Source organism: Eubalaena glacialis, chromosome 3, assembly GCF_028564815.1.
Source record: "Eubalaena glacialis isolate mEubGla1 chromosome 3, mEubGla1.1.hap2.+ XY, whole genome shotgun sequence".
Classification (NCBI taxonomy): Eukaryota; Metazoa; Chordata; class Mammalia; order Artiodactyla; family Balaenidae; genus Eubalaena; species Eubalaena glacialis.
In genome coordinates this window covers 1,727,020-1,749,510 of record NC_083718.1, presented here as the reverse complement: position 1 = coordinate 1,749,510, position 22,491 = coordinate 1,727,020, and the positions used below count along the sequence as shown (strand labels likewise).

At 61.1% G+C, this 22,491-nt stretch overlaps 1 protein-coding gene across 2 annotated transcripts in view; it reads left to right on the top strand.

Annotated features, from left to right (window-relative positions):
* Positions 1-13,046, top strand: part of PKP1 (plakophilin 1) — a 47,852-nt gene extending 34,806 nt beyond the window's left edge. For both annotated transcript variants that reach the window (XM_061185245.1, XM_061185244.1), the window contains exons 4-14: positions 1,164-1,308; positions 2,344-2,551; positions 3,294-3,471; positions 4,558-4,672; positions 5,722-5,877; positions 6,594-6,770; positions 7,898-8,051; positions 8,328-8,514; positions 9,018-9,102; positions 11,678-11,784; positions 12,885-13,046. In XM_061185245.1, the coding sequence (XP_061041228.1) occupies positions 1,164-1,308; positions 2,344-2,551; positions 3,294-3,471; positions 4,558-4,672; positions 5,722-5,877; positions 6,594-6,770; positions 7,898-8,051; positions 8,328-8,514; positions 9,018-9,102; positions 11,678-11,752 (1,480 nt within the window). In that variant the 3' untranslated portion in view covers positions 11,753-11,784; positions 12,885-13,046. The remainder of the gene's footprint in view (positions 1-1,163; positions 1,309-2,343; positions 2,552-3,293; positions 3,472-4,557; positions 4,673-5,721; positions 5,878-6,593; positions 6,771-7,897; positions 8,052-8,327; positions 8,515-9,017; positions 9,103-11,677; positions 11,785-12,884) is intronic.
* Positions 13,047-22,491: the final 9,445 nt, after the last annotated feature.

Below are 22,491 nucleotides of genomic sequence, written 5' to 3'. Positions count from 1 at the left end.
AGGTTTCCTTTCCCTGGGAAGGCAGTGGGTCTTCAGTGGGTCACGGGGATGGTGAGGGGAAGGGACAGAGGCACCCCTGAACCCTGATCAGGGCACAGTGCAGAGAGCGGTCTTGCTGGAGCAGACCTGCATTAGGGCTAGAGAGTATGCAGGACACAGCAGAGCCAGACTATCGGGTTAGAACATGGTTGTTCTAGTTTTGTGGCTCAGAAAAGCTGATTATCGGCCATTTCGTGTGGTTCGACCTAACACATGCCCTTGGATATCAGTCTAAGCAGTTTGAACTTGAACTTGCAGTACGAGAAGCTGCTGATGGGGACGACACTGAACAGAGCGTTCAGGCTGCTCATCTGGGAAAGGGGTGTAACATTTTGGATGGGAGTCTTGGAGAGGACACCAGTTGCGGGGGTCTCACTGTAGTCCCAGTGAGAGTGACCATGGTCAGAAGGAAGGCAGTGGCCATGAGGATGGAAGAGGGAGTAGGTGTGAGAATTTTTGTGTTAGAAGAATCAGCTAGACTTAGAAATGAAGGGAGGAGAGAGAGATGGATGCATGGATGGGTGGGTGGGTGGGTGGATGGATGGATGAATGGATGGAGAGAAGATGGGTGGATGATGGATGGATGATGGAGGGATGGAGGGAAGGAAGATGGATGGATGGAGGGATGGGTAGATGCATAGATAAATGGGTAATGGATGGATGGAGAGAAGATGGATAAATGGATAAGTGGATGGATAAATGGATGTGTGGATGGAGGGAAGATGGATGGATGATGGATGGATGGAGGGAGGGAGGGAAGATGGATGGATAGATGGATGGATGGATGGAGGGAGGGAGGGAGGGATAATGGCAGGACATGGATAGATGGACAGGCCCCCAGCCATTCTCTTCCATTTTCCCAGTACCAGGCACAGACATGAGAGATGGCAGAGTGGGTGGAGAGCTTCCCCTCAGGAATAGGGTGGAGGTAGCTTGCTGCTTGGACATGAACCCATGACAGGGCCTCGTCCCAGCAAGTGTTCGCGGTGGGGTGAGCCTTCCCCCTCCTCTGGAGGAGCTGCCCACAGCGGGGCCTGGGGCTGCCTCATTGTGGCTCTCGGGCGTGCAAGGGGGATTCCAAGCCCCCGTAACCCTCCCACACCCGACACCGCCCGTCCCCACAGGATCTGCAGCGAGGACATTGAGTGCAGCGGGCTGACCATCCCCAAGGCCGTGCAGTACCTGAGCTCCCAGGACGAGAAGTGCCAGACCATCGGGGCCTATTACATCCAGCACACCTGCTTCCAGGATGAGTCTGCCAAGCAGCAGGTGAGTGGCCTGGACGGGGCCTGGGCGGGGCAGCCTGACCCTGCACTTGAGCTGGTGGGGGCATTTGCCATTGGCTCCTTCTGCCCCAGCCCAGCTGCCTGCGGCCAGGAGTGGGCCTGGCACTGCCCGAGGTCAGAACGGGCATCTTAACCCTCTGTGGGAGCAGAGCCCCTGGTGGAGGGGACGCCACTCGGCCGTGTTTCCTCTGTTGGTCGTGGAAGAGACACTTGGTGACGGCCACGGGTTCAAAAGAGACCCCTCCTCAGATTCCACTAAGGAGGGACGTCTTCCTCCACTTCAACTTCCTCCCCCTACCCCCTCTCTCTGTTTCTGTCTCTCTCTGTTTCTGTCTCTCGTCTGTCTCTGTCTCTGTGTCTCTCTCTGCCTGTGTCTCTCTCTGTCTTTGTTTCTGTCTCTTTGTCTCTCTCTCTGTCCCTTTCTCTGTCTCTCTCTGTCTCTGTTTCTCTCTCTTTCTCTGTCTCTCTGTCTCTGTCTCTCTCTGTTTCTGTCTCTCTCTATTTCTGTCTCTCTGTCTCTGTCTCTGTCTCTCCATGGTGCCACCCTCTCTCACCAGGCATCTGTGGTGGAGAACAGGGCTGTCTGTGCCTCTAAGCGTGGCTGGCAGGGAGGACTCCTCAAGTCCTCTGCTGTCAGCCCAAGGGTGCAGTCCCGTGAATGCATTTCCTAGAGTGGGCGGGGTCCGTCTGCATCCAGTTCCTGCTGTATGAGGAGGCGTTTCCACGGGGGTCTCCCCGCCGTAGGGTTCTGAAGTGTGTTCCCGTCTGGTCCTCACCCCAGGCTCCCGAGGAGGAAAGCGGGGCTGGGGAGGAGGGGGCTCAGGGAGTCCCGGCTAGGATGCGGGAGAGCTGGCGGCTAAGTCCTGCCTTTGCTCCGGGTCTGGCCGGTCACTGTCACTCTGCGCTGCTTGTTTATTTCGGCCGCCCTGGGTGTTTCGGTCGGAGTGAAGCTGTTCCAAGTGGAGGGTCGTCAGCCCGCCTCACCGCCCTGCCCGGCGCTTGGCGCCCTGTCCCGCAGGTGTACCAGCTGGGCGGCATCTGCAAGCTGGTGAGCCTCCTCCGCAGCCCCAACCAGAACGTGCAGCAGGCCGTGGCCGGGGCCCTGCGCAACCTGGTGTTCCGTAGCACCACGAACAAGCTGGAGACTCAGAGGCAGAGCGGTGTCCGCGAGGCCGTCAGCCTCCTGAGGAGGACCAGCTGCACGGATATCCAGAAGCAGCTGACCGGTGGGGAGCCCGGCCACAGAGAGTGGGGCGGCTGGGAGGCGCTGGGGCGGCCACAGCCCAGGACAGGGTGGGGCGTGGGCGGCCTCAGACTGACACCCCAGGAGTCCCATGGGACCAGTGCTGGCCAGGTTAGTCGTGTCCAGCTGGTGACCCTGGGTATCGTGTCCCTCCATCCATCTGTCCATGTCCAGCCGTCCGTCCATCCACCATCTATGTGTGAGGGATAGAGGGCGGGGGTGGAGGCTTGGTGTCCAGGCAGGACCCGTACTCAGCAGACCCTGGGATTTGCAGGTGAAGGGGAGAGAGCAGGTCAACAGGCCTTCAGCGCCTGTATCCAAGGCTTGTGCCAGCAAGCACTCAGGGTGGGGACACAGGGCACAGAAGTCACCGAGGAGACCTTGAGTGGGACGGGGAAGATGGGACCACATACAGAGCAACAGTAAGAGTTTCTGGGCTGACTTTTGGGTGGAAATCAGAGACCGTGAGAAGATTCTGAGAGCTAGCATTTGTATCAGAAAACACTGCTGAGTCTGATGTGTTTTGATCAGCTTCCCTATGTGTAACTTTGACCTGCACAGAGAATTGTAGGCGCTCTGCCCTCAAGAGCCTGCCGTCTAGTTGAGACGTGGGCAAGTGGGCTCACGGGATGATCAGATGACAGAGGCCCGTCCGGGAGGTGGGGTCCAGCCGGGGGTGGCACTGGGTCCCTGGTCTTCCTGACCCTGGCGGTCCCCACCCCCAGGGCTGCTCTGGAACCTGTCCTCCACCGACGAGCTGAAGGAGGAGCTCATTTCGGACGCCCTGCCCGTCCTGGCTGACCGGGTCATCATCCCGTTCTCCGGCTGGTGCGATGGCAACAGCAGCCTGCCCCGGGAAGCCGTGGACGCTGAGGTCTTCTTCAACGCCTCCGGCTGCCTGAGGTGAGGGCGGGGGGCGCAGCCTGGCTCAGCCCAGGCTCAGCGGGGCAGGGCGCTGACGCCAGCCTGGCCTCCTGGGCCGACTCCCAGACGTGGCTGCGCCCCAGCTTCCCTGGGCCTGGTGGAGGCTCAGGACCCCACCACCTCTGCTGAGGGGCTCTTCCTTAGGAATCTGAGTGGAAATGCTTGGATCTGAATAGCTAAACTGGCTCAGCTGTTTCCCCTTCTTCCACCCCACAAAATATGCCTTTCTTGTGCTGTCTCGAAGAGCATTTTTAGATACAGGTCTGCTGATGGGCTCCCGGCTGGGGTGCGAACAGCATCTGCCGTATTCCTCGGCGTGAAGATGGCACTGCTCTGCCCAGAGTTCCCTGAGTTCTGCCCCAGGGTGTGGCAAAGGCCCTGGAGGCTGTTGGCGGAGGGACCTAGGCGTGCTGCTTCCAGGGGGGTGGGCGGTATGGAGGTGGAGCTGTGGAGCAGATCCCCCCTAAGGGTCACACCTCACTCTGACGGGGTTTGTCTTCCCCAACTCCTAGGAGCCCCAGAACAGGGGTACAGTTGGCTTGGGCTCCTCCCTGCCCGCCTCTGGCGGCAGCCTCTGGGGAGCAGAGAGGCTAGGGAGAGGCAGAGCCAGGGTAATCGAGGACTTTGTGGGGTGGCAGCAGTCACACCCCACCTGCACCAGGCAGAGGGGCCCAGACTGCCTGGGTGGGAGTGAGCCCCCTGCTGGGGGCAGAACACAGCTTCCGCGGGGAGGGATGTCCAGTCCCCTGCCCAACAAGTGTCACGAGGGCAGGGTGTGTGCCTGGGCTGCCAGCGGCACCGGAGCCCTGGACACATAAAAGTTACGGGCCTGGGGACCAGGTGGGCAAGAAGGGTGAAAAGAGCCGAGTTCCAGTGAGACCCCTTCCCGGCCTCAGCCAGGACTGAGCAGGATTGGCTGAACGATTTCTCTTTCCTTCCTTGGTCCTCATTTCTGTTTCCCGCTTGTTCCTTTCCTCTTCTACCCCCCTCCCCTCCCCCCTGCATCTCCTCCTCTCCCACCTGTCCCCCCCGACCCCTCCCCACCCGCCCCATGTCCTCCACCAGGAACCTGAGCTCCGTGGACATGGGGCGCCAGACCATGCGCAACTACACAGGTCTCATTGACTCCCTCATGGCCTATATCCAGAACTGCGTGGCGGCCAGCTGCTGTGACGACAAGGTGAGCATCGCCCCCAGGTGGCGCCCCTGAACCTAGACTTCCCTCTATCTCCAGTCAGTGAGGGCGGCCTGGGACTCCAGGTCCTGGTACTTTTCTCTCCCAGATTCCACAGGGCAGGTCTGCACTCCTGGGAGCCTTTAAGGCGTGGCCTGGTGGCCGGAAGGGACCCGGAGCCTGGCCAGCAGAGGGGACGTCTGGATGCTGAGCACCCCGACCCTTCCTTGGCGGGTGGCGCCCGAGCAGGGGTTACAGGGGCAGGTCCTCTCCCGCACTTAGAGGCTTTGTGACTGTGACACTTCCCTCATCTCTCTGTTCCTCAGTTCACATCGTATCTACCTCGGGGGTTGTTTTAGGGACTCAGTTAATAAGCAAAACACGAAGAGAACTCCTGGCTCAGGGTGAGCTCTCCGTGAGCGTCCGCTGCCGCCCCCAAAGGCCCTGGGAGAGCCACCCTCCCACCCCCCAGGACTCTGGACACCTGCCCAGACAGACAGAAAGGAGAAATCAGGGCAGGAAGATAAACTGGAGGCTGAGGTCCTTCCGCACAGCAGGACGGAGACTGGCGAGCAGTCCCCAGGGGACTGGCCAGGCGTCACGGCCCCTGGGTCCTGCACACGGTTTCTCTGGGGAGGGATTTTGTCTCCTGCTCCCTCCCCTGGAGGTGACAACCGGCTTCAGGAGACAGCCTGTCCCTTGACTGCTCAGACTGGCCCCAGCAGCACCGTGATCTTCTGCTCTGGGTGGAACAGCCCCTCCACATGGGTGACTCCGGGCCCTGGAAGTCAGGGGCTCCCAAACCCCAGCAGGGCCGGACATTAGGAGGGCAGATCTGCTGCCTCACCCCCGAGCCGGGAGGGTTTACGGAAGGAAAGCAGCAAAGATCTGGGAGCAGCTGCCACTGGGAACTTCTTGGACCGTGGCGGGGTCTGTGCTGGCCCAGGGCAGCCCGAGGGGCCCGCCCTCTCGTTGGAGGGATTGTGGCAGCAGGGACTGAGCCGGGCATTCGGGGGCTGAGCAGAGGCTCAGCGCTGTCTCTGCTCGGCCCCCAGTCTGTGGAGAACTGCATGTGCGTCCTGCACAACCTCTCCTACCACCTGGACACCGAGGTGCCCACCCCCTACCGCCAGCTGGAGTACAACGCCCGCAATGCCTACACCGAGAAGTCCTCCACCGGCTGCTTCAGCAACAAGAACGACAGGATGATGGTGAGCGTGTGTGTCTGTCCGTGCGTCTGTCCGTCAGCTCCCGCTGAGTCCCCCGGATCCCACTGCCTCGTCCACCCCACCTCTCTGCCCTGCTGGAGCCTGAGACCAGTCCCCGGGGATGGACCCCTGCCCGACCTTGGGATCTTATTACACTGGGGGTGTGTGTGCTTGGGATGTAGGAGCTGCTCAGATCCCCAGAGGCCAAAAGCTCCAGCCCCCTGTTTGCAGGCCTCGTCTCTCTTGCTGTGTGACTAGTAAAGTCTCCCCCTCTTCATCTCACCCCTGAAGATTGGGGGCAGCCTGGTTCTCACCGCCTCCTGAGCCCCGCAGGTCTCCCCAGAAGCAGGGGGATGCTGCGGAGGGAGGGTGGCTGCCTTCACTGTGCCGGCGGTGGAAGCCAGGCCCTGGACCACCCTTGTTGGCCCAGGGAGGGTCAAGTTCAGGCTGTGACTCTGGGAGGGGTGGAGGCGTCAGGGTGTGAGACCCACAGCAGCCTCATAGTTGGGAGGTGGGGGTAGAGCTGGCCTGGGGCACTGAGGATGCTCTGTGCCCCATGGAGACGGCAGAGGGCACAGTTGCCCCTCACCCACCGGGGAGCAGCTGCAGTGCACAGAGGAGGGGGCAGCGGGCACTTGCTCATCTGGGAACCATGACCTTGAGGCTGGGGGAGCAGAATGCGTGGGTTCGGCCCCTCTCGACTCGCTTCTTGTCCCCAGAACAACAACTACGACTGCCCCCTTCCTGAGGAAGAGCCCAACCCCAAGGGCAGCAGCTGGCTGTACCACTCGAACGCCATCCGCACCTACCTGAACCTCATGGGCAAGAGCAAGAAGGACGCCACCCTGGAGGCCTGCGCCGGTGCCCTGCAAAACCTGACCGCCAGCAAGGGGCTGGTGAGCGCCCCCCGCCCCCCACCTCTCTCTCCACCCGCAGTCCGGGCTCAGCTCTCCGCGTCCCCATGAACCGGGGCCTGCCTGAGTCAAGGGTCTGGCATGCGTAGGCTCTGGGCCAGGCACTGGGGACGTGTGGAGGGAGCATCCTCAGCCCCTGGGAACGCCCAGGTGGAGGACAGGGGCTGTGGAACCCAGCCCTCCTGGATTTTGTCTGTGCCGCGGAATCTGCCTCCTGGTGTCCGGTCCTGGGCTGGCCTCGGGCTGTGCCTGGGATGGGGGACAGGATGAAGGGTGTGTTTGTGGTAGGAGAGGGGTCTCCTCTTTGCTGAACTGACAGGGGTGGAAATAGAGGGTCTGGGGTGTGGGCAGGTCCAGAGGAAGATGTGGCAGGATCGGGAGAGATTTTGAGGCCACAGGCAGGACTGGGTGGGGCCCTGGGAGGCACGTCTGCAGCCACCCCGCCCTCCTCTTTGCTCAGGACAGAAGGGGGCCGGGTGGAAGGAGGACAAGGGTGAGTTGAGGGTAAAGGAGGACCCCCCCACTGTGAGGGGATAGGCCGGGGGTCTTCGAGAACCCCACACCAGCCTGGACCAGGTTACGGCCAGGATGGCTTTGCTGCCAGCGGCCCGGATGGGCTGACCTGGATTGCCTCTCCACGAGGCACAGGCCCGCTCTTACCCATCCTTGACTCAAGTATGTACTGACTGCACAGAAGGCAGGGAGGTTGGCAGAGGATGGTGGGCACTTCCTCAGGTGACAGGTGCCCTCGATCAGAGGCTTCACGTGAGCAGTTAGTGCCGGGAAGGGTGAGGCAGGCAGAGCGGCAGCCGCTGGCTCCGGCTCAATCTGGAAGCTGACTCTGGGGCCCCTCCCACCGCGAATGAGGGGCCGGAGACTTCCCTCCTTCCCTGGGCTCCAGGCCGCCCCGGGTGAGGTGCAGGTGCACGTCTGCCCGGGGCTTTGTCCTGCAGTCACCCACGTGGGAGCAAATGTGTGTCTGTCTCTGCTTCCAACATGGAAGAGAGAAAGTTCTGAGGTCTCTCGGTTCGGGGTAACTGGCCCTCTCCGGCCTGCCGGGCGGCCTGGGGAGCCCAGCCAAGGCCTCACTCGTCCGTCCCTTCTCTCAGATGTCCAGCGGCATGAGCCAGCTGATCGGGCTGAAGGAGAAGGGCCTGCCTCACATCGCCAAACTCCTGCAGTCGGGCAACTCGGACGTGGTGCGGTCCGGAGCGTCCCTCCTGAGCAACATGTCCCGCCACTCCGCGCTGCACAGGGCGATGGGTGAGCTCCGCGTGGCTCAGGCCAGCCCCACCCCCTCGAGAGGCGCCCCCGCCTTCCAGAGCCTACCGAAAGATCACCCTCGGACCGCTCCCTGCGGTGGGGGGGAGCTGGCCCGAGAGAGGCTCGGGCACGGGAAGGGGCAGGTCACCTGAGGATGGGACGCAGGCGTGCGAGGTCCCATGCGGTCCCAAGCCCTGAGTTGGAGCCGCCAGGCCTGGGGCCCCATGGGAGCCCTCGGTCACCTGACCCCGTGCCCTCCCCTTCTTTCTCTCCCAGGGAACCAAGTGTTCCCAGAGGTGACCAGACTCCTCACCAGCCATACCGGCCACACCAGCAACTCGGAGGACATCCTGTCCTCGTCCTGCTACACCGTGAGGAACCTGATGGCGTCGCTGCCGGGGATGGCCAAGCAGCACTTCTCCAGCGGCATGATCAGCAACGTCGTCAACCTGTGTCGCAGCAGGTGGGCAGGATGGGGCCCCTCCGTCCCCTCCCCGGCCCCGCGGAGCAGCGGTACCGCAGCCCGAGCAGGCCGAGTGGTGCCGGGGAGCCGTGCGGTGCAGGGTGGGGGTGGCGGGGAGGCTGACCAGGAGGGAAGTTCAGAAGCTGAGCTCTGACATCCAGGCCTCGGGCAGCACACTTCCCGGCCAGGGGACCGAGGGACACTGAGTCCTCGTGGGCCAGCAGGAGGCATGGAGCGGCAGACCCAGCCTCTCTCACCCACGGGCCTCTCTCCTCCGAGGACAAGGCCAGGGGATGGGACCGGGGCCCCAAAGAGAGTCCCGGGTACCTCTAGGCGGGCAGGGGCCTGGGGTTGTGCCCGCTGTGTAGAGTGACCCCCAGTGGGGCTGCGCTCTCAGGCACCCAGGGGCCGCCCCACGAGGGGGTGAGGGGGGGACGGAAGGGGGTGTTCGTTCATCCTCAAGTTGCTGGAGTCTCACCCCTGATGAACTTCTACCCGTGCAGTGCCTCCCCCAAGGCTACAGAGGCCGCCCGACTCCTCCTGGCCGACATGTGGTCCAGCAGGGAGCTGCAGGGGGTCCTCAGACAGGTAAGGGCCCACACCTTTCACCCCTGCTGGCGAGGCTTTCCCGCTCCTTCCCGGCACTGACTCAGGTCCACGCGGCTCAGGAAGGGAGAGGCCGGCCCCTCGGTGACTGGGATCCAGGCGCTGACACATCTCAGCCCAGGGCCTGAGAAGGTGCTGAGGGAGTGGAGGACAGAGGAAATCCAGGAAGCGCCGCAGAGGCCTGGGAGTGGGGGGTCTTCTGGGAACGAACTGAGAAGCAGGCGGGCCAAATGCACATCACGCCCTTGGGGGCACGTGTGCACTCTGGCTGGGAAGGCGGGTTTGGGCTGCATGACGAGACCCCATCAAGTTTAGACTAAAGGGTTTGCTTTTGGCGCTGGGGAGCCATTGAGGGTTTGGAGAGGGTTACATGCTGAAACCAGCCCTAGGAAGGCTCCTTTCATGCACTCTGCAGGGCGGAGTGGACACGAGTCGGGTCCAGTTCTGTAGGAGCCCTTCATGCTGACTGACCTCCTTTCCCATCTCGGGGGCAGCCGCTCTTTAGACCGAGGTGTCAGCAGCGGTGAGGGTGGACGAGAAGGGCAGGGGCAGAAGAAACCGGCGGGTCGGGCTACCGAAGCTCGGGCTTCCGGCTGGACACCCTGTGGTTACGTTTAGAAATGGATCAGTCAGGGAAGGGGGGGAGGGTCAGGGGCTTTTGAGGGAGGAGGGAGGGGAGCCCTGATGGAGAGGTGGAGTCTGGGGTCTGCGTGTGGGGCCTGGGGAGAGAGGCCAGGCTGCGTGCAGACAGCTGTGTGTCCACGTGGGAGAAGCCACGGGCACGGGCAGCATGTCTGCAGAAAAGTCTTGGGGGACAAAGGCGGACGCAGGGAGAAGACCCTCCCTGGGGGCCGAGGGGAGAGGGGGCAGGAAGGGAGGAGGAATTGCTGGGGGGAGCAGGCAGCGGTTCCCGGGGCTCCTGATGGACAAGGAGATGGGAACAGGAAGGGCCTGGATCTGGGGATCCAGAAGTCTCTGGTGACTCTAGGGCACAGCTGTCAAAGGGGGGAGGGGGAACCCCATGGGACCCCCTGCAGGGGGGAGGGCGGGGGGCTGGGAGGGGACCTGATCGCCTCAGTTTGGCCAGAGGGAAGGGAGACAAAAGAATGGGTAAAAAGCTGCCTGTTTAATGACATTTCTGCAGGGAAAGTGAAGGAGGAGGAGGAAGGCGGGGGGCGGGGGGTGGTGACAGGGTCTTGGAGGGTCAGGAACTGCCTGACCAGGCAGGGGAGGGATGGGAGGACGGCCCCCTGGGCAGGAGGAGGACGGTTCTTCCTCCAGCGCAGTGGGGAGACGGACGGGGCCGTGGAGCCACCGTGGTCAAAGGTGGCTGGGGCCGTGTGAAGCCACTGCCGGTGTTGGCCCTTGTCCTGCTCTTTTGGGCAGGTGGGCTTGGCCATGTGACAGCTGCCAGGAAGGCCTAGTGGAGGGGAGGTGGGTGAGAGGACCAGGGAGCGCTTCCTCCAGCTGCTCTGAGGTGGCCCGAGGGCTGGGCTCACCCAGATAGGGAGGCGGCACCCAGCCGGGACACACGGAGAGTCCCCTCGTTAGGCTCTCCTGGGCCATGCAGTTGGAGCCAGCTTTGACCACAGCCCCGAAGGGACTGGGCTGGTGCTTCGGTGCTCATCCACCTTCACGGGGTTGTTGCATCCCCAGTGAGGCTGCCATGGGCTTGGTCCCTCCTGCAGACCAGGGAGACGGGGCCCCGGAGTTAGCCTTGACTTGGCCAGTTGGAGGACAGCGGGGCTTGGACCCAGGACTCGTCTCTCCTGGGACCTTCCGCCACATCCCGCCAAGCTTGGCAGGAGAGAGCCTGCAAACCTGCAGGGGACGGGGCGGGGGTGGGGATGATCATGTGGTCCATGCCCAGACCAGGTGGGACTGGGGCTTTGAACCGCCTGCCTTGGGCCCCTGTGTCCCCACTGGTCAGTGAGCGCTGACGAGGCTCTCAGAGGCCAGGGCTGGAGCCAGGCGCCCCTTCTCAAGGGCCGTCCTCAATCACTCCAGAGTATTTATTGAGCACCTGCTGTCTGCTATGAGACACACAGGAGTGAGATTCAGTCTCTGCTCAGCAAGCACTCGGGGCTGGTGAGGCCGGAGGTGGCAGAACACGCAGGTAGACAGAGCCCATGACCCTTCCGCCCTGCCGGGCATGACCTCCCTGCCAAGAACTCTCGTCGGGATTTATTTTTTTAAAAAGCGGGGCCGGTCAGAGGAAGAAACAGACAATTTTTCTAATCTGATTTCGGTGGCTGCTCTGTTTCTAGAGTGACAAGCACTAGCTAAACCCTCACGCCTTGATTCAGATTTCTGTGATGGCAAGTAGGATGTTCCATTGTGCGGAAGGCCAGACCCATCTCACTAACTCGTGAGTGTCAGTGACCTCATGCTTGGTCACACGTGTAATCAGGCCAGTTTTAGCCCCGACACACGTGCAGAGTGTGTCCAGAGAGCTTGGCGCGAGCTCAGGGATGCTTGGGGGCAGTCTCTGACCGCGTGGACGCCCACACTGGTCCGTCCTGTGATGTTTCCTATACCTGGTGTTTCTCCTCCACAGCAAGGTTTCGAGAGGAACATGCTGGGAACCTTAGCTGGGAGCAGCAGCCTCAGAAGCTTCACCTCCCGATTCTAAGAAGAGGCTGCCCAAGCAAGTTCGGCTTGCAGGTAAGAGTCGGCCCATCCAGGGCAGGGGGCGCCCCCAGGACCCCTACCGCGGCCTCAGCCAGTCCCAGAGAAGGGAGCCAGGCGGTGCTCCCCAGGGATGCAGAAGCATCCTTCAGTCCAGCTGACACACGGTGAGGCTGTCTGTGAGGACAGCCGTGTAGACTGCCTGGCCAGTGACCATCCCACACAGGATGTTAGGGGTGTGCAACGTCCTGGTAGCATCGACAGGCCAGAGGTCTGGGCAGAGCTGCTGGGTACAGCCGTACGCGTTGCACACTGCACGACCCAGGTGGTGCCATTCACGTGGACTGCAGTGTGAATGGCGCCCCTGCAGTGACACCGTGTGTCGTTTTGGGTTTGGGCTTCTACAGCTCACCACCTTCTCCTTTTTATAATCCACCTTCCAGTCTCTGCAACATGCCTAGTGTGGACAAGCTTGTTTCCAGCTGATGATTCTAGGGACCAAAACCTCAGATCCAATGTCTGTGACAAAGGCTCATAAGCCTTAGTTAGCCTTCATTAGACTCACCTGGGATGCTTGCTAAAGTGCACACTCCTGGTCCCAGCCCCAGCAGTTCTGACTCAGTGGCTCCGGAGCAGGGTCCGGGAAAATACATTGTTAAACAAGCATCCAAAGTGATTCTGATGCAGATGAGCCCAGGACCACGCTTAGATGCTCAAACCAGACCTCGTCAACCCTCGAGGGTCAGCAGAGGCAGCCCTGGGGTGGAGCCATCTGCAAAGAGCCAGGGCTGAGGACAGGGTCTTCTGAGCTGAAGGGGACTTCCTAGTGCCCCAGCTATCGCCAGGACCCCAATCCCAGCACCCGGGGAGGGTCCTGGTGGGGGAGGGGCTATAACTTCAGTCCAGATGAAGGTTCCCTTAGACCTCAGACACCCACTCCTGGCAAATGGGCTCCAACAACATGAGGACAGGAAAGGAGAGGAGACCAAAACCAGCAGGTGCCTGACGCGCGCAGTCACGGCGTTCGGTGCTGCGCTGGCCGCCGGGGCGGGGGGCGAGAGGGGGACAGCCCTGGCGAGACCGGCGGCGTGGCTCTCCCCCTGTGGGCACTCACTAGAGGCCTTGTCCTTTTCCAGACGTGATACGATCCAGCTGAGAAGACTCGGGCCTTGCTGGAGGGGTATTCTGTCCAGCTGCACAGTATTGGGAAATGTTTAACCACAGCTGAGAGCAAACCGGGACGCCGTGGATGACAAAAATACTTTTAGATCCTTTTTTTTTTTTCCTTGGGGAACTGACAGGCAATGGGGGTTGGGGAGGGTTGGGGGGCCTTTCTTGAGTTAAGGGAGCTTACGTCTGATGTCAATACTTCTTTTGCTGAGAGACGGTACATATACGTGTGTATAGTGTGTGTGTGTGTGTGTGTGCTGAAAGCAGGACCTCAAACTGCAAAGAGCTGTGTGAGCTGCCGGACTGCAGCTCGCGGTGGTGGAGGGACCCGCCCTCACGGGCGCGGACGATGTGTGCTTTGGGTTTAGCTTCCCCGTCGTCCTGAGCTGTGTGTGCCGGGGCAGGGGCCACGCCAGCGCCAGGCCCACGGGGACCGCTGCAGGGGGAGGGGCGCGGTGGGGAGTACCTGGGGCCGGGGGCTCAACCCCCGGTAAGAGGCAGCTCTGCAGGAAGGGAGGTTGGCGGGGTTTGGTGTATCTCCTGGGAAGATGTAGTTGTGCGCTTGTGCGGCCCAGCCCGCGGTGCCACGGGGCCGTCTGCAAGATGGGCCGGGACGGGCACACCGGCTTTGCTGTGTGAAGGCTGTCCCGAGGGTAGGTGCCAGAGAGGGGGCTGGCCACTGTCGCGGGCTGCGTACCCGTCAGAGCAGTCTCAGCCTGGGAAGCCCCTGCCTTCCGGGGGCTTGGAATCCACTTGTTGCAGGAGAAAGAAGGCAGAATGGTGCTCAAAGCCCAGGAGCTGTGCAGGGAATGGCAGCTTGGTCCTCGTATTCCCAGCGGAGGGGCAGGCTGGGCTGGGCAGGGAGTCAGCCAGGAGGGTCCTGCCCAGTGCGCCTGCCAAGATCCAAGCGGGGGAGTGTTTTGGGTCCCAGGAGACTTGCAGGAAGGGAATTTGGATAGACCAGGAAGGGGAGCTGCCCCCGTCCCAGCCAGAGGCCGCTCGCATCTTCCCCGACCCCAGCCCTCTGTCTGTACTTTGTGTAAACCGCAGGGCATGTGATAAGAGGCCCCCCAGGGACACTGGCCACCCCAGACCCCAGGCTCCTGTGCATTTCAGATGAGAAGCAGAGGAGGGGCCTCCGGAGAAGGGCTGTGTAAATGGCCCTTGGCCTGCACTGTAGGACAGGGCAGGACACAGCGTCCCCGCCGAGCGGCACTGGTGGTGGTCAAGGGGAGCTGGCTGCCTGGTCCTCCCTCCTCCCTCCTCCCCGCCTGGAGTTCCCCCCACGCCCCGTCCAGCCCCGCCGCTCACCCCAGCAGTCAGAGCCTCTGCACTGAGGACCCTCCTGATGAGAGATGTGGCAGCAGGATGGGACTGGGGAGGGGGTGGGGAACAGACCCGAGATGACGGGCCACGCAGCCAGGCGTACTCCGATGCTGGGTCTGTGCTGCGTCCTCCCCGCCCCTCGTGGTGGCGGCTTGCCTCTCTCTCAGGGCCCGTGGGGAGCTGGTCCCAGTAGACTGTCCCCTCTGCCAGCCCTCAGGGCCCAGAGGAACTGGTTTCTCAAAGAAACACGTACGGAGCCAGGCAGTGTTGTAAGCACTCTGGATACATCAGTGAACGGAGAGGCCACACCCCTGTCTCACGTCCTCCTGGAGGCAAGAGGGGGCCTGGGGTCCCTGGCTTTAGGGGTCCCCAGTGTGAGAGGACCGTCCAGTCAGGGCGAGAGGGAACTAGCCGATGACCCTTTGGAGGTGCCCCTTCCCTCGGCTTTCCTTCCCCCGCAGGGTGAGGAGCCGGGGCCCAGCTTCTGCCTTGGGGATGGGCAGCTTTTCAGACCCCCGTGGGCCAGGTGGACAGTCAGGCCAGGCCTGGTTTTGGTCACCTCTCTCATGACTTCTGAGGCCAGCCAGCTGGGCCTGTCACTTTGGAAGAGGCAGACCTTGGAGGGGCCTGTGGATAAATTTCCTACAGAAGGAGCACGGGGTCTGCTGAGGCCCAGCTCAGGATGTGAAGTACACGTCGGCCGCGTGCTGCCGGGCTCGACACCCGGAACAGGACAGTCCAACGCCGAGTGGGGGAGGACCCTGTCCTCTCTGTCGCTGCCCCGACCCAGGGCCTCGTGCGCTTAAGACAGACCTGGTCACTGGCCACCAGCAGCCAGTGCAGCGGGGCCGGCCTAGCAGCGCAGACCCAGCTGGTCCCGGGACGCAGAGGCAGAGCTGCTCCCATCCACCCTGGAGCCTGACTGAGGCGGGGGCAGCTGGGACAGTGAGGAAGGGGCTCTGGATGGGCAGGGAGGGAGGGTGGGGCGCTCTGCAGCCCGTCCCCCCCACTCCATGTTTGCGGAGGAACCTAGTGCTGGCCAGGCCCGTTTCCCTGGGGGGTACACTATGCATTTGCTTTTTTTGGAAATATAGAAAATCAATAAATTGCTGGCATTTCTTTGAACATTTTCGAGCAGTGGATTATTGGGGGAGCTGCTGAGGACCGAGGGGCTTCTCACTTCCTCAAGGGATCCCCTCTCACTGACCCTGCGCCAGGCAAGGACTGGGGTCACCATGGGGGGGGGCACCACCCGCTCCGAGTCCCACATTCCGTCCTCGTCTCCAGGACACTGGTGTGGCTGCCCTAATCTTACAAATAAGTCACGTGGGGCTTAGGGAGGGGATAGACAAGCCCAATGTCCCACAGCTTGTAAAGGGAAAGCCACCCCCAGGGGAACATGTCCAGGCAGGCACCTGGGGGACGTGAGCTTCAGGGCTATAAAAGGAGCTCGCGTTTACTGAAAGCATGTTCTCCCTGGGTCCTGCAGGACGGGCTGGGGCCCCCTGCCTCAAGAGGCTCGTAAGGGACACGACAGGCACATGGAACTTTCTAAGTCACAGGGCATAAGCTCCAAGTGGTGGTCAGACGTATGGCTGTGGGCTTCCAGATGGAGGAGGCTGGAAAGGCTTAGGGAAGGCTGGAGAGGACTCTTCTCAGCCTGGGAGGGCAGTGACCTCTCTGTAGAGCCCATGGCCCTGACCTCTGGGTCATCCCTCAGTTGGTGACGGTCAGGAAGGCCAGGGAGGAGGGCTCTACCTCAGCCTAGCGGGAGAAAGACGGCCTGTCTGTGGCCCAGATTGTTGATACACCAGGTCTGGGGCCTCCAAAATGTGAGATCAAACTACAGATTCAAAACCAATAAGCATTTGGACTTCACTGGTGGCGCAGTGGTTAAGAATCCGCCAGCCAATGCAGGGGACATGGGTTCAAGCCCTGGTCCAGGAAGATCCCACATGCCAAGGAGCAGCTAAGCCCGTGCGCCACAACTACTGAGCCTGCGCTCTTGAGCCTGCGAGCTACAACTACTGAAGCCCGCGTGCCTAGAGCCCGTGCTCCGCACCAAGAGAAGCCACCGCAATGAGAAGCCCGCGTACTGCAAGGAAGAGTAGCCCCGGCTCTCCGCAACTAGAGAAAGCCCGTGCGCAGCAACGAAGGCCCAATGCAGCCAAAAATAAATAAATTAATTTTTTTTTTAAATGGCTGCTTAATTAGAAAAAAAAAATCAATAAGCGTTCAGTTGGTGAGCTGTCACTTAACCAAAGCGTACACACAGGAAAGCGCACGGCTTCAGCGCGGGCGGCTCTGTGAATCTCGGCCAACTGAGCGCAGAGCGCCAGCCCCCATATCAGGAACAGAAAGTGACCGGCTCCCATCCCCGAGCCGTGATGCCGTTTCTTTTTTCTTTTTTTTTAAATTAATTAATTAATTTATTTATTTATTTATTTTTGGCTGTGTTGGGTCTTCGTTTCTGTGCGAGGGCTTTCGCCAGTTGCGGCGAGCGGGGGCCACTCTTCATCGCGGTGCGCGGGCCTCTCACTATCGCGGCCTCTCTTGTTGCGGGGCACAGGCTCCAGACGCGCAGGCTCAGTAGTTGTGGCTCACGGGCCCAGTCGCTCCGCGGCATGTGGGATCTTCCCCGACCAGGGTTCGAACCCGTGTCCCCTGCATTGGCAGGCAGATTCCCAACCACTGCGCCACCAGGGAAGCCCCCGTTTCTTCCTAGCGTCCAGGCTGCCCTGGAGACCCTGCAGGCCTCACTCGTCACCCCTTAGCATGCAGGGCATTCTGCCGCCCGGCACCCCCAGAGAAAGCGTGAACGGAACTTATTCACACTAGCAACAGGCTTTTTACTTGAGGGACCACAAAATAACCCTGTTACCTTGCAAAGCCTTAGGGTGTTCATTTTCTTCCCCTGGTGAGGCAGGCAGAGTACTAACGTCCCCTTCATAGAGGAGGAAACAGGCCCAGGGAGGCTGGCCCAGAACCACACGGCACGGCTGCGACACAAGCGGGGCGGGACCCGGCCTCCTGGGGCCCAGCCCGCGGGGACATCCCAGTGTCAGAGCTGAGGACCCCGTGAACGGCCGGACACGGGGCTCCGCTGTGTGTCACTCAAGCTTCAGTGATTCGGGCGCTCATGCTGCCTGAGGCCTCCTAGGATCTCACGTCTGGTGCCAGGGCTGCTGGGCCGACGTGCTGATGAAGAGAAAGTTCTGATCCTTGGAAGATCAGATCCCAGAAATACTGTGAGGATGACCCCGTCTGGTGCCGGCCGGTTAGCTTGGTTAGAATATGGGGCTAATGAGAGCGAGGCCACAGGGCAAAATATGCCTCAGTGACCCCAGCAAGCGTCCCCCAGCCTAACTGGTCATCCTTCGGAAACTGCCACTGGCTCAGCAGAGGACTAATGTCACCGACCAGCATGTCAGCCCCCTCGGGGACGCACGTCAATGCCGATGAGCCCCCTGACGGTGGATCAACAGGGACCCCATGTAAGAAAGGACTTCATGCCCTTTAGCCAACCATTCGGAAGTTTCATGACTGGTGAATTAATAAAAAAGCACTTTGGCATTTATCAAGTGGTTCTGAATCTCTGGGCCATAAATGCCACCCCTTCCACACAAAGCCATTAAAATCCCACCCTCTGCACCTCTCTCAGAAAGAAAACTTCACCTGGGTCTCCATGACCAAGGGGACCCCCGCTGAGCCTAGTGTGTCGTTCTGGACCTCCCCAGCCTCGCATCCCTGCATTCTGGGGCCTGAAGTTGTCCTGGAGGACAGCTGGGCCGTGGGGACAGGTAGACGTACAGAGCAATGACCACACATTAATCACCTAAATCTTTATATCGATGCCACAAGGTAGGCATGACCACTCCCAGTTCACAGATAAAGAAACTACGGTTCAGAGAGGCTGAGTAACTTGTTCAAGGTCACACAGCTAGTAGGTGACAGACTTGGAATTTGAACATGGTCTGAGGCCCAGGTTCCCACTCCTCCCCCCTTTAGCTGCATCTAGACAGCAGTTGCCCACAGTCAGGCCAACTCCCACACTGCCCTCCGGGGACTGCGTGAGCCTGAACCTCGGCCCCCGCCCGCCCCAGCTCCCAGCCAGGCAGGAGGGGGGATACCCAGGGTTGGTGCCCGGACCCCGCAGCCTCCCGCCTCAGCGTCTGCCCGAGGCGGGAGGCCCGGCCGATGCAGCTGGCAAGTCAGATGGTGAGGACTGGCCCTGCCAGCTCCACCTCTGTCCAACCACAGTGTCAGCAGAAGCCCAGGCTGCCACCCACCCTACAGGTGGGTGAGACAGGGCGCTTCCCTCCGCCCTTTTACAACCAGCAGGGGTGCCAGCTCCAGGCCAGGCTGGTGGATTTGAGAGAACCATCGCATTTGGGACTCAAAACAAAAGCTGGTGAGGACAACCTGCCCCACAGACCCTGGGCAAGGCGACGTCACCTCCACCCCACGGCCGCTGTCCAGAGGGCGGTGGGGAGAAGCTCCCCCGGAGTCAGCTTCCCACCTCCCGAGGGTGCAAGGGTTCCTGAGCGCCAGAGCCTCACATGAAAGCCTTCGTAACTGGTGTGTGTGCATACGTGTGTGTGTGTGTGTGTGTGTGTGTGTGTGCATGTGTGCGTTGTTGCATGTGTGCGTGTGTGTGCATATGCATGTGTGCGTGTGTGTAGAAAGGAATCAGATTAGCATTCCCCTAAGTCATTCCCGCAGGACGTTCTTAGGTGCTAAGTGACAAAGGAGGTCTAAGTTTTGGAGACTCTGGGCTAAATGAGGTTAAGCAGTTAGCGTTCTTCACTCAGGACTCCCAGAAGCTTTAAGTGCTTACACACGTGGGAGCAGAGAGAGCGAGAAAGAGGGTGGAGGTGACGTGAGCCCCCCGCCCCCACCTTGTCTCCCTGCAGGGAGCCAGTCTGGGCCACAGTCTGCCTGAGCCCAGGTGAAGGGGGATTCTGGGGCCCCAGGCAGACATCCCCCTGGAGCACGTTAGTGGCAGACCAGCCGGGCATGGCCTGAGGAGGCCTCTGCCTCAGCTGAGGGGGTCCGACGGGGGCAGCCTCCCAGGCGAGTTGGTGTGTCCAGGTTTCAGCCAGCAGGAGAGGCTGGTGGGCAGGCTGCTGTCAAAGGCGGATTCAGGATGCGGCCCGAGCAGACCTGCGTCGTTATTTACAGAATTTGAGACGCCCCCTCCTCTGTCCCCAGTCAACCTGACCAGCTGACCCAGATACCCAGAATCTCCATCTTGTCGGGGGTTGGAACAGCAAGAGTGACCTCGCTCAGTAATTCTCAAGCTGTAACGTGCATGTGGCCCCTTGGAATCTGGTTAAAATGCAGGCTCTGAGCTTCTGCGTTTCTGCCAGCCCCTGAGGGGTGCTCCTGCCGCCCGTCTGTGGACCACACTTAGCAGCGAGGTCCTAGCCAGTCCAGGAAGGCTCCCTGGAAGAGCAGACCTACGAGAGAGGGGAGACCAGAGGGAAAAGATACCAGGAAGCAGAGCTGGGGCTGCAGAATAATAGGAAAGTGGGGAGAGCCTGGCAGCGAGCCCTTTGGGGGCCCGGACTTGAAGCAGGCACGGGGTGGGAGGCCCAGAGGAGGCCCAGAAGGTGGATGCCAAGGCCGAGCAGCCGGCCAAGTCTGCCCCGGGCCCCACAGGGAGGGTGACAGTAATTCACTTGCAAGGCCTGGGGACCCCACCCAGGTAAGCCCTAATTCCTCGGAAGAGGGGTGTGCCGTCAGCTCCCCCCGTGGCTGGGGGCTGCAGGGCAGGGCAGGGTGGGCCCGTCTTCCCATGACCAGCGGTCCCAGGCTTGACTCAGGAAGGAGAGGGCAGGAAGGAAGGGCGGCCAAGGCCCGCCCTGTGCCCTGGGCTGGGTGAGGGGAACCTAAGCTGGGGGAATCTGAGGGGATGCAGAGGGGGGCTGGGCACCCCCGGGAAGTAGAAGGACAGGGGACACACACAGTATCCGAGATGCCAGCAAACACTCCCAGGCCTCCCCCGTGTGCCAGGTGCTGCTCCGAGCTCTCGGCTCTAAATAAGCTCGTTTCATCCTCACAATGACCCAGTGGTCACGTCACCCCGTTTTACAGACGAAGAAACGGAGGACAGGAAGGTCACTTAGCAAGTCTGTGATAGAACTGGGACTAATCCAGGGCGGGTGGCTTCAGAGGCTGTGCCCTTAACAACGGGCTCCGGGGCACCCATGGTCTCCCCACTCCCCACCTGCGCACCCCCCCGGCCCAGCCCCGGCCCAGCAGGTGCAGGATGGGGTCTGATGGCCAGAACAACGGTCCCACTGTCGGCCAGCAAGGCAGCCCAATCTCCTTCCTGGGAAAAACTCCTTTCCTACTGGTCCCCCCCAACCATTCACTCAGGGCCCTGCAGCCCTGGCCTCTCCATTGCCACCAGCTGAAAACTCTGTGAATTCCCTTCCAGTGATAAATTCTTCTGAGTGTCAAATATCCAACTGCCCTGGCCCCAGGGCCACGAATCTCTCTGTTACTTTCCCAGCAGCAAGATTCTCTCTGACCTTTTTAGAGCACTGGGGATGGGCGGCCCATCCAGTGCCAAGCCTCAACTCCCTGGGGATAAACGGTCATTCATTCATTCATTCATTCATTCAACAAATAGTTACTGCACACTTTGTGTGCCAGCCACACCTTTGATGCTGGGGATTCAGATGGGAATTCGGCAAAAAAAGACAAATCCTGGGTCTCTTAGAGCTTACAGTGAATGGAGAGAGACAGAAGAAAAACAAGATAAACAGTGAAAACACACAGTATGCAGACAATGAATAATAAAACAGGAAAGGGGCCGGAAGTGCCACGGGGAGGGGAGGGCACAGCAGGGTTAGCCTTTGTGCCAGGGATGCCCACCTCCAGGAGATGAGGTTTCCTTATGAAAGTCTCATTTTTATCTCAATAACGGCCACAGCCGTGCCCCAGGGAAGCCCCTTCCCTGCAGGGTGGTGGATCAAGGCCCCGAACTTAGCCGTTTTGGTTCTTTCAACTGTCACATCTTAGTTATGAAGACTCCATCCTAATCCACCTCAAACGCCAGCTTCGTATTCAACTCACAGCTCCCCGCCTTCCCCTCCGCCAGCACGCATAGACTTGGGGGGACAGGCCTGCACTCTGCCATCCCCCATGCCTCTTTCCACGCGGACCTCAGTCGTGGAGGTGGACCAGGGAAAGGAGACGGCAGCTCTTACCTGGTCCCGTGGGTATCAGACCATTCCCCTCCCCTCCACGTAGAGGCTCCATCGGGTCCTCTGCTTCATCGTCCGCAGGCTCAGAGGGGCCAGAGGGCGCCCGAGAGGCGGGTCGTGGAGGGGACAGTCCAAGTGGCAGACTCACCAGACTGCAGCTCAGGGCCATGCTGTGAGGCGCCCACTTCTCTTCAGGGACACTAAACTGCGCCCCGGGTCCCCACGCTCCCAGCCCCCCAGCTTTCCACAGTCAAGCCCCCCAAACCGCCTTCTCTTGCCCTGGGGGAGGGGTAGCTACTTTGAGCCTTTCTAGAGCTTACGGTGAGCCCTCCCCATCCTGTCCCCTGCAGCTGGTCCCACAGCGCCCTACGTGCACCTTGGCCTCCGTGGACGGGAGAAGCCTTGGAAAGGCCAGGCCTCCCTAGCCGTGGTAGCCAAGGCCCTGGCCAGCGGCCCAACCTGTTTCTTCTACCCCGTCTCCTCTGACTCAGGGAGGACCTTGAGCCCCATCACAGCCCCCCGTCCAAGCTCCCCCAAGCCCCACCGGCCACACGCAGTCACCCCTGGGCCCTCTCCTGGGTCTGGGGGTGTCCGGGGCACACACAGGTGGTGTGGTCTGCCCCACGGAGGACGCGCCCAGGGTAGAGGCCTCGCAGGCCCTGATAGTGGCAGGAAGCCGGGATGCCAGGCACCCTGACTGTGGCTAGAGCAGCAGTGGTGGGGGTGCGGGCACTGTTTCCAGTCCTGGGCCACAGGAGCCCTCATGGCAGGATGCAGGATGGCTGCATCCCGAAGCCCACGGCTGAGCCCAACTGCATGTGTGTTTCTCCTGTAGCAAGACTTTCCTGGTAAAGGAACCTGCACGGGCTCAACTCCTGGGGCAAATGCCCATCTCGCTGTGGTGTGTCTCTGAGCAGCTCTGGTTCAGAGCAGCTGGGTCTGGGGGCACGTCCCTCGGGCTGCAGACTGCTCTTCCCACCAGGCCCTCCCGGGTCTGGGGTGATGCTGGAGGGACCAAGTGAGGCGGGGCTGG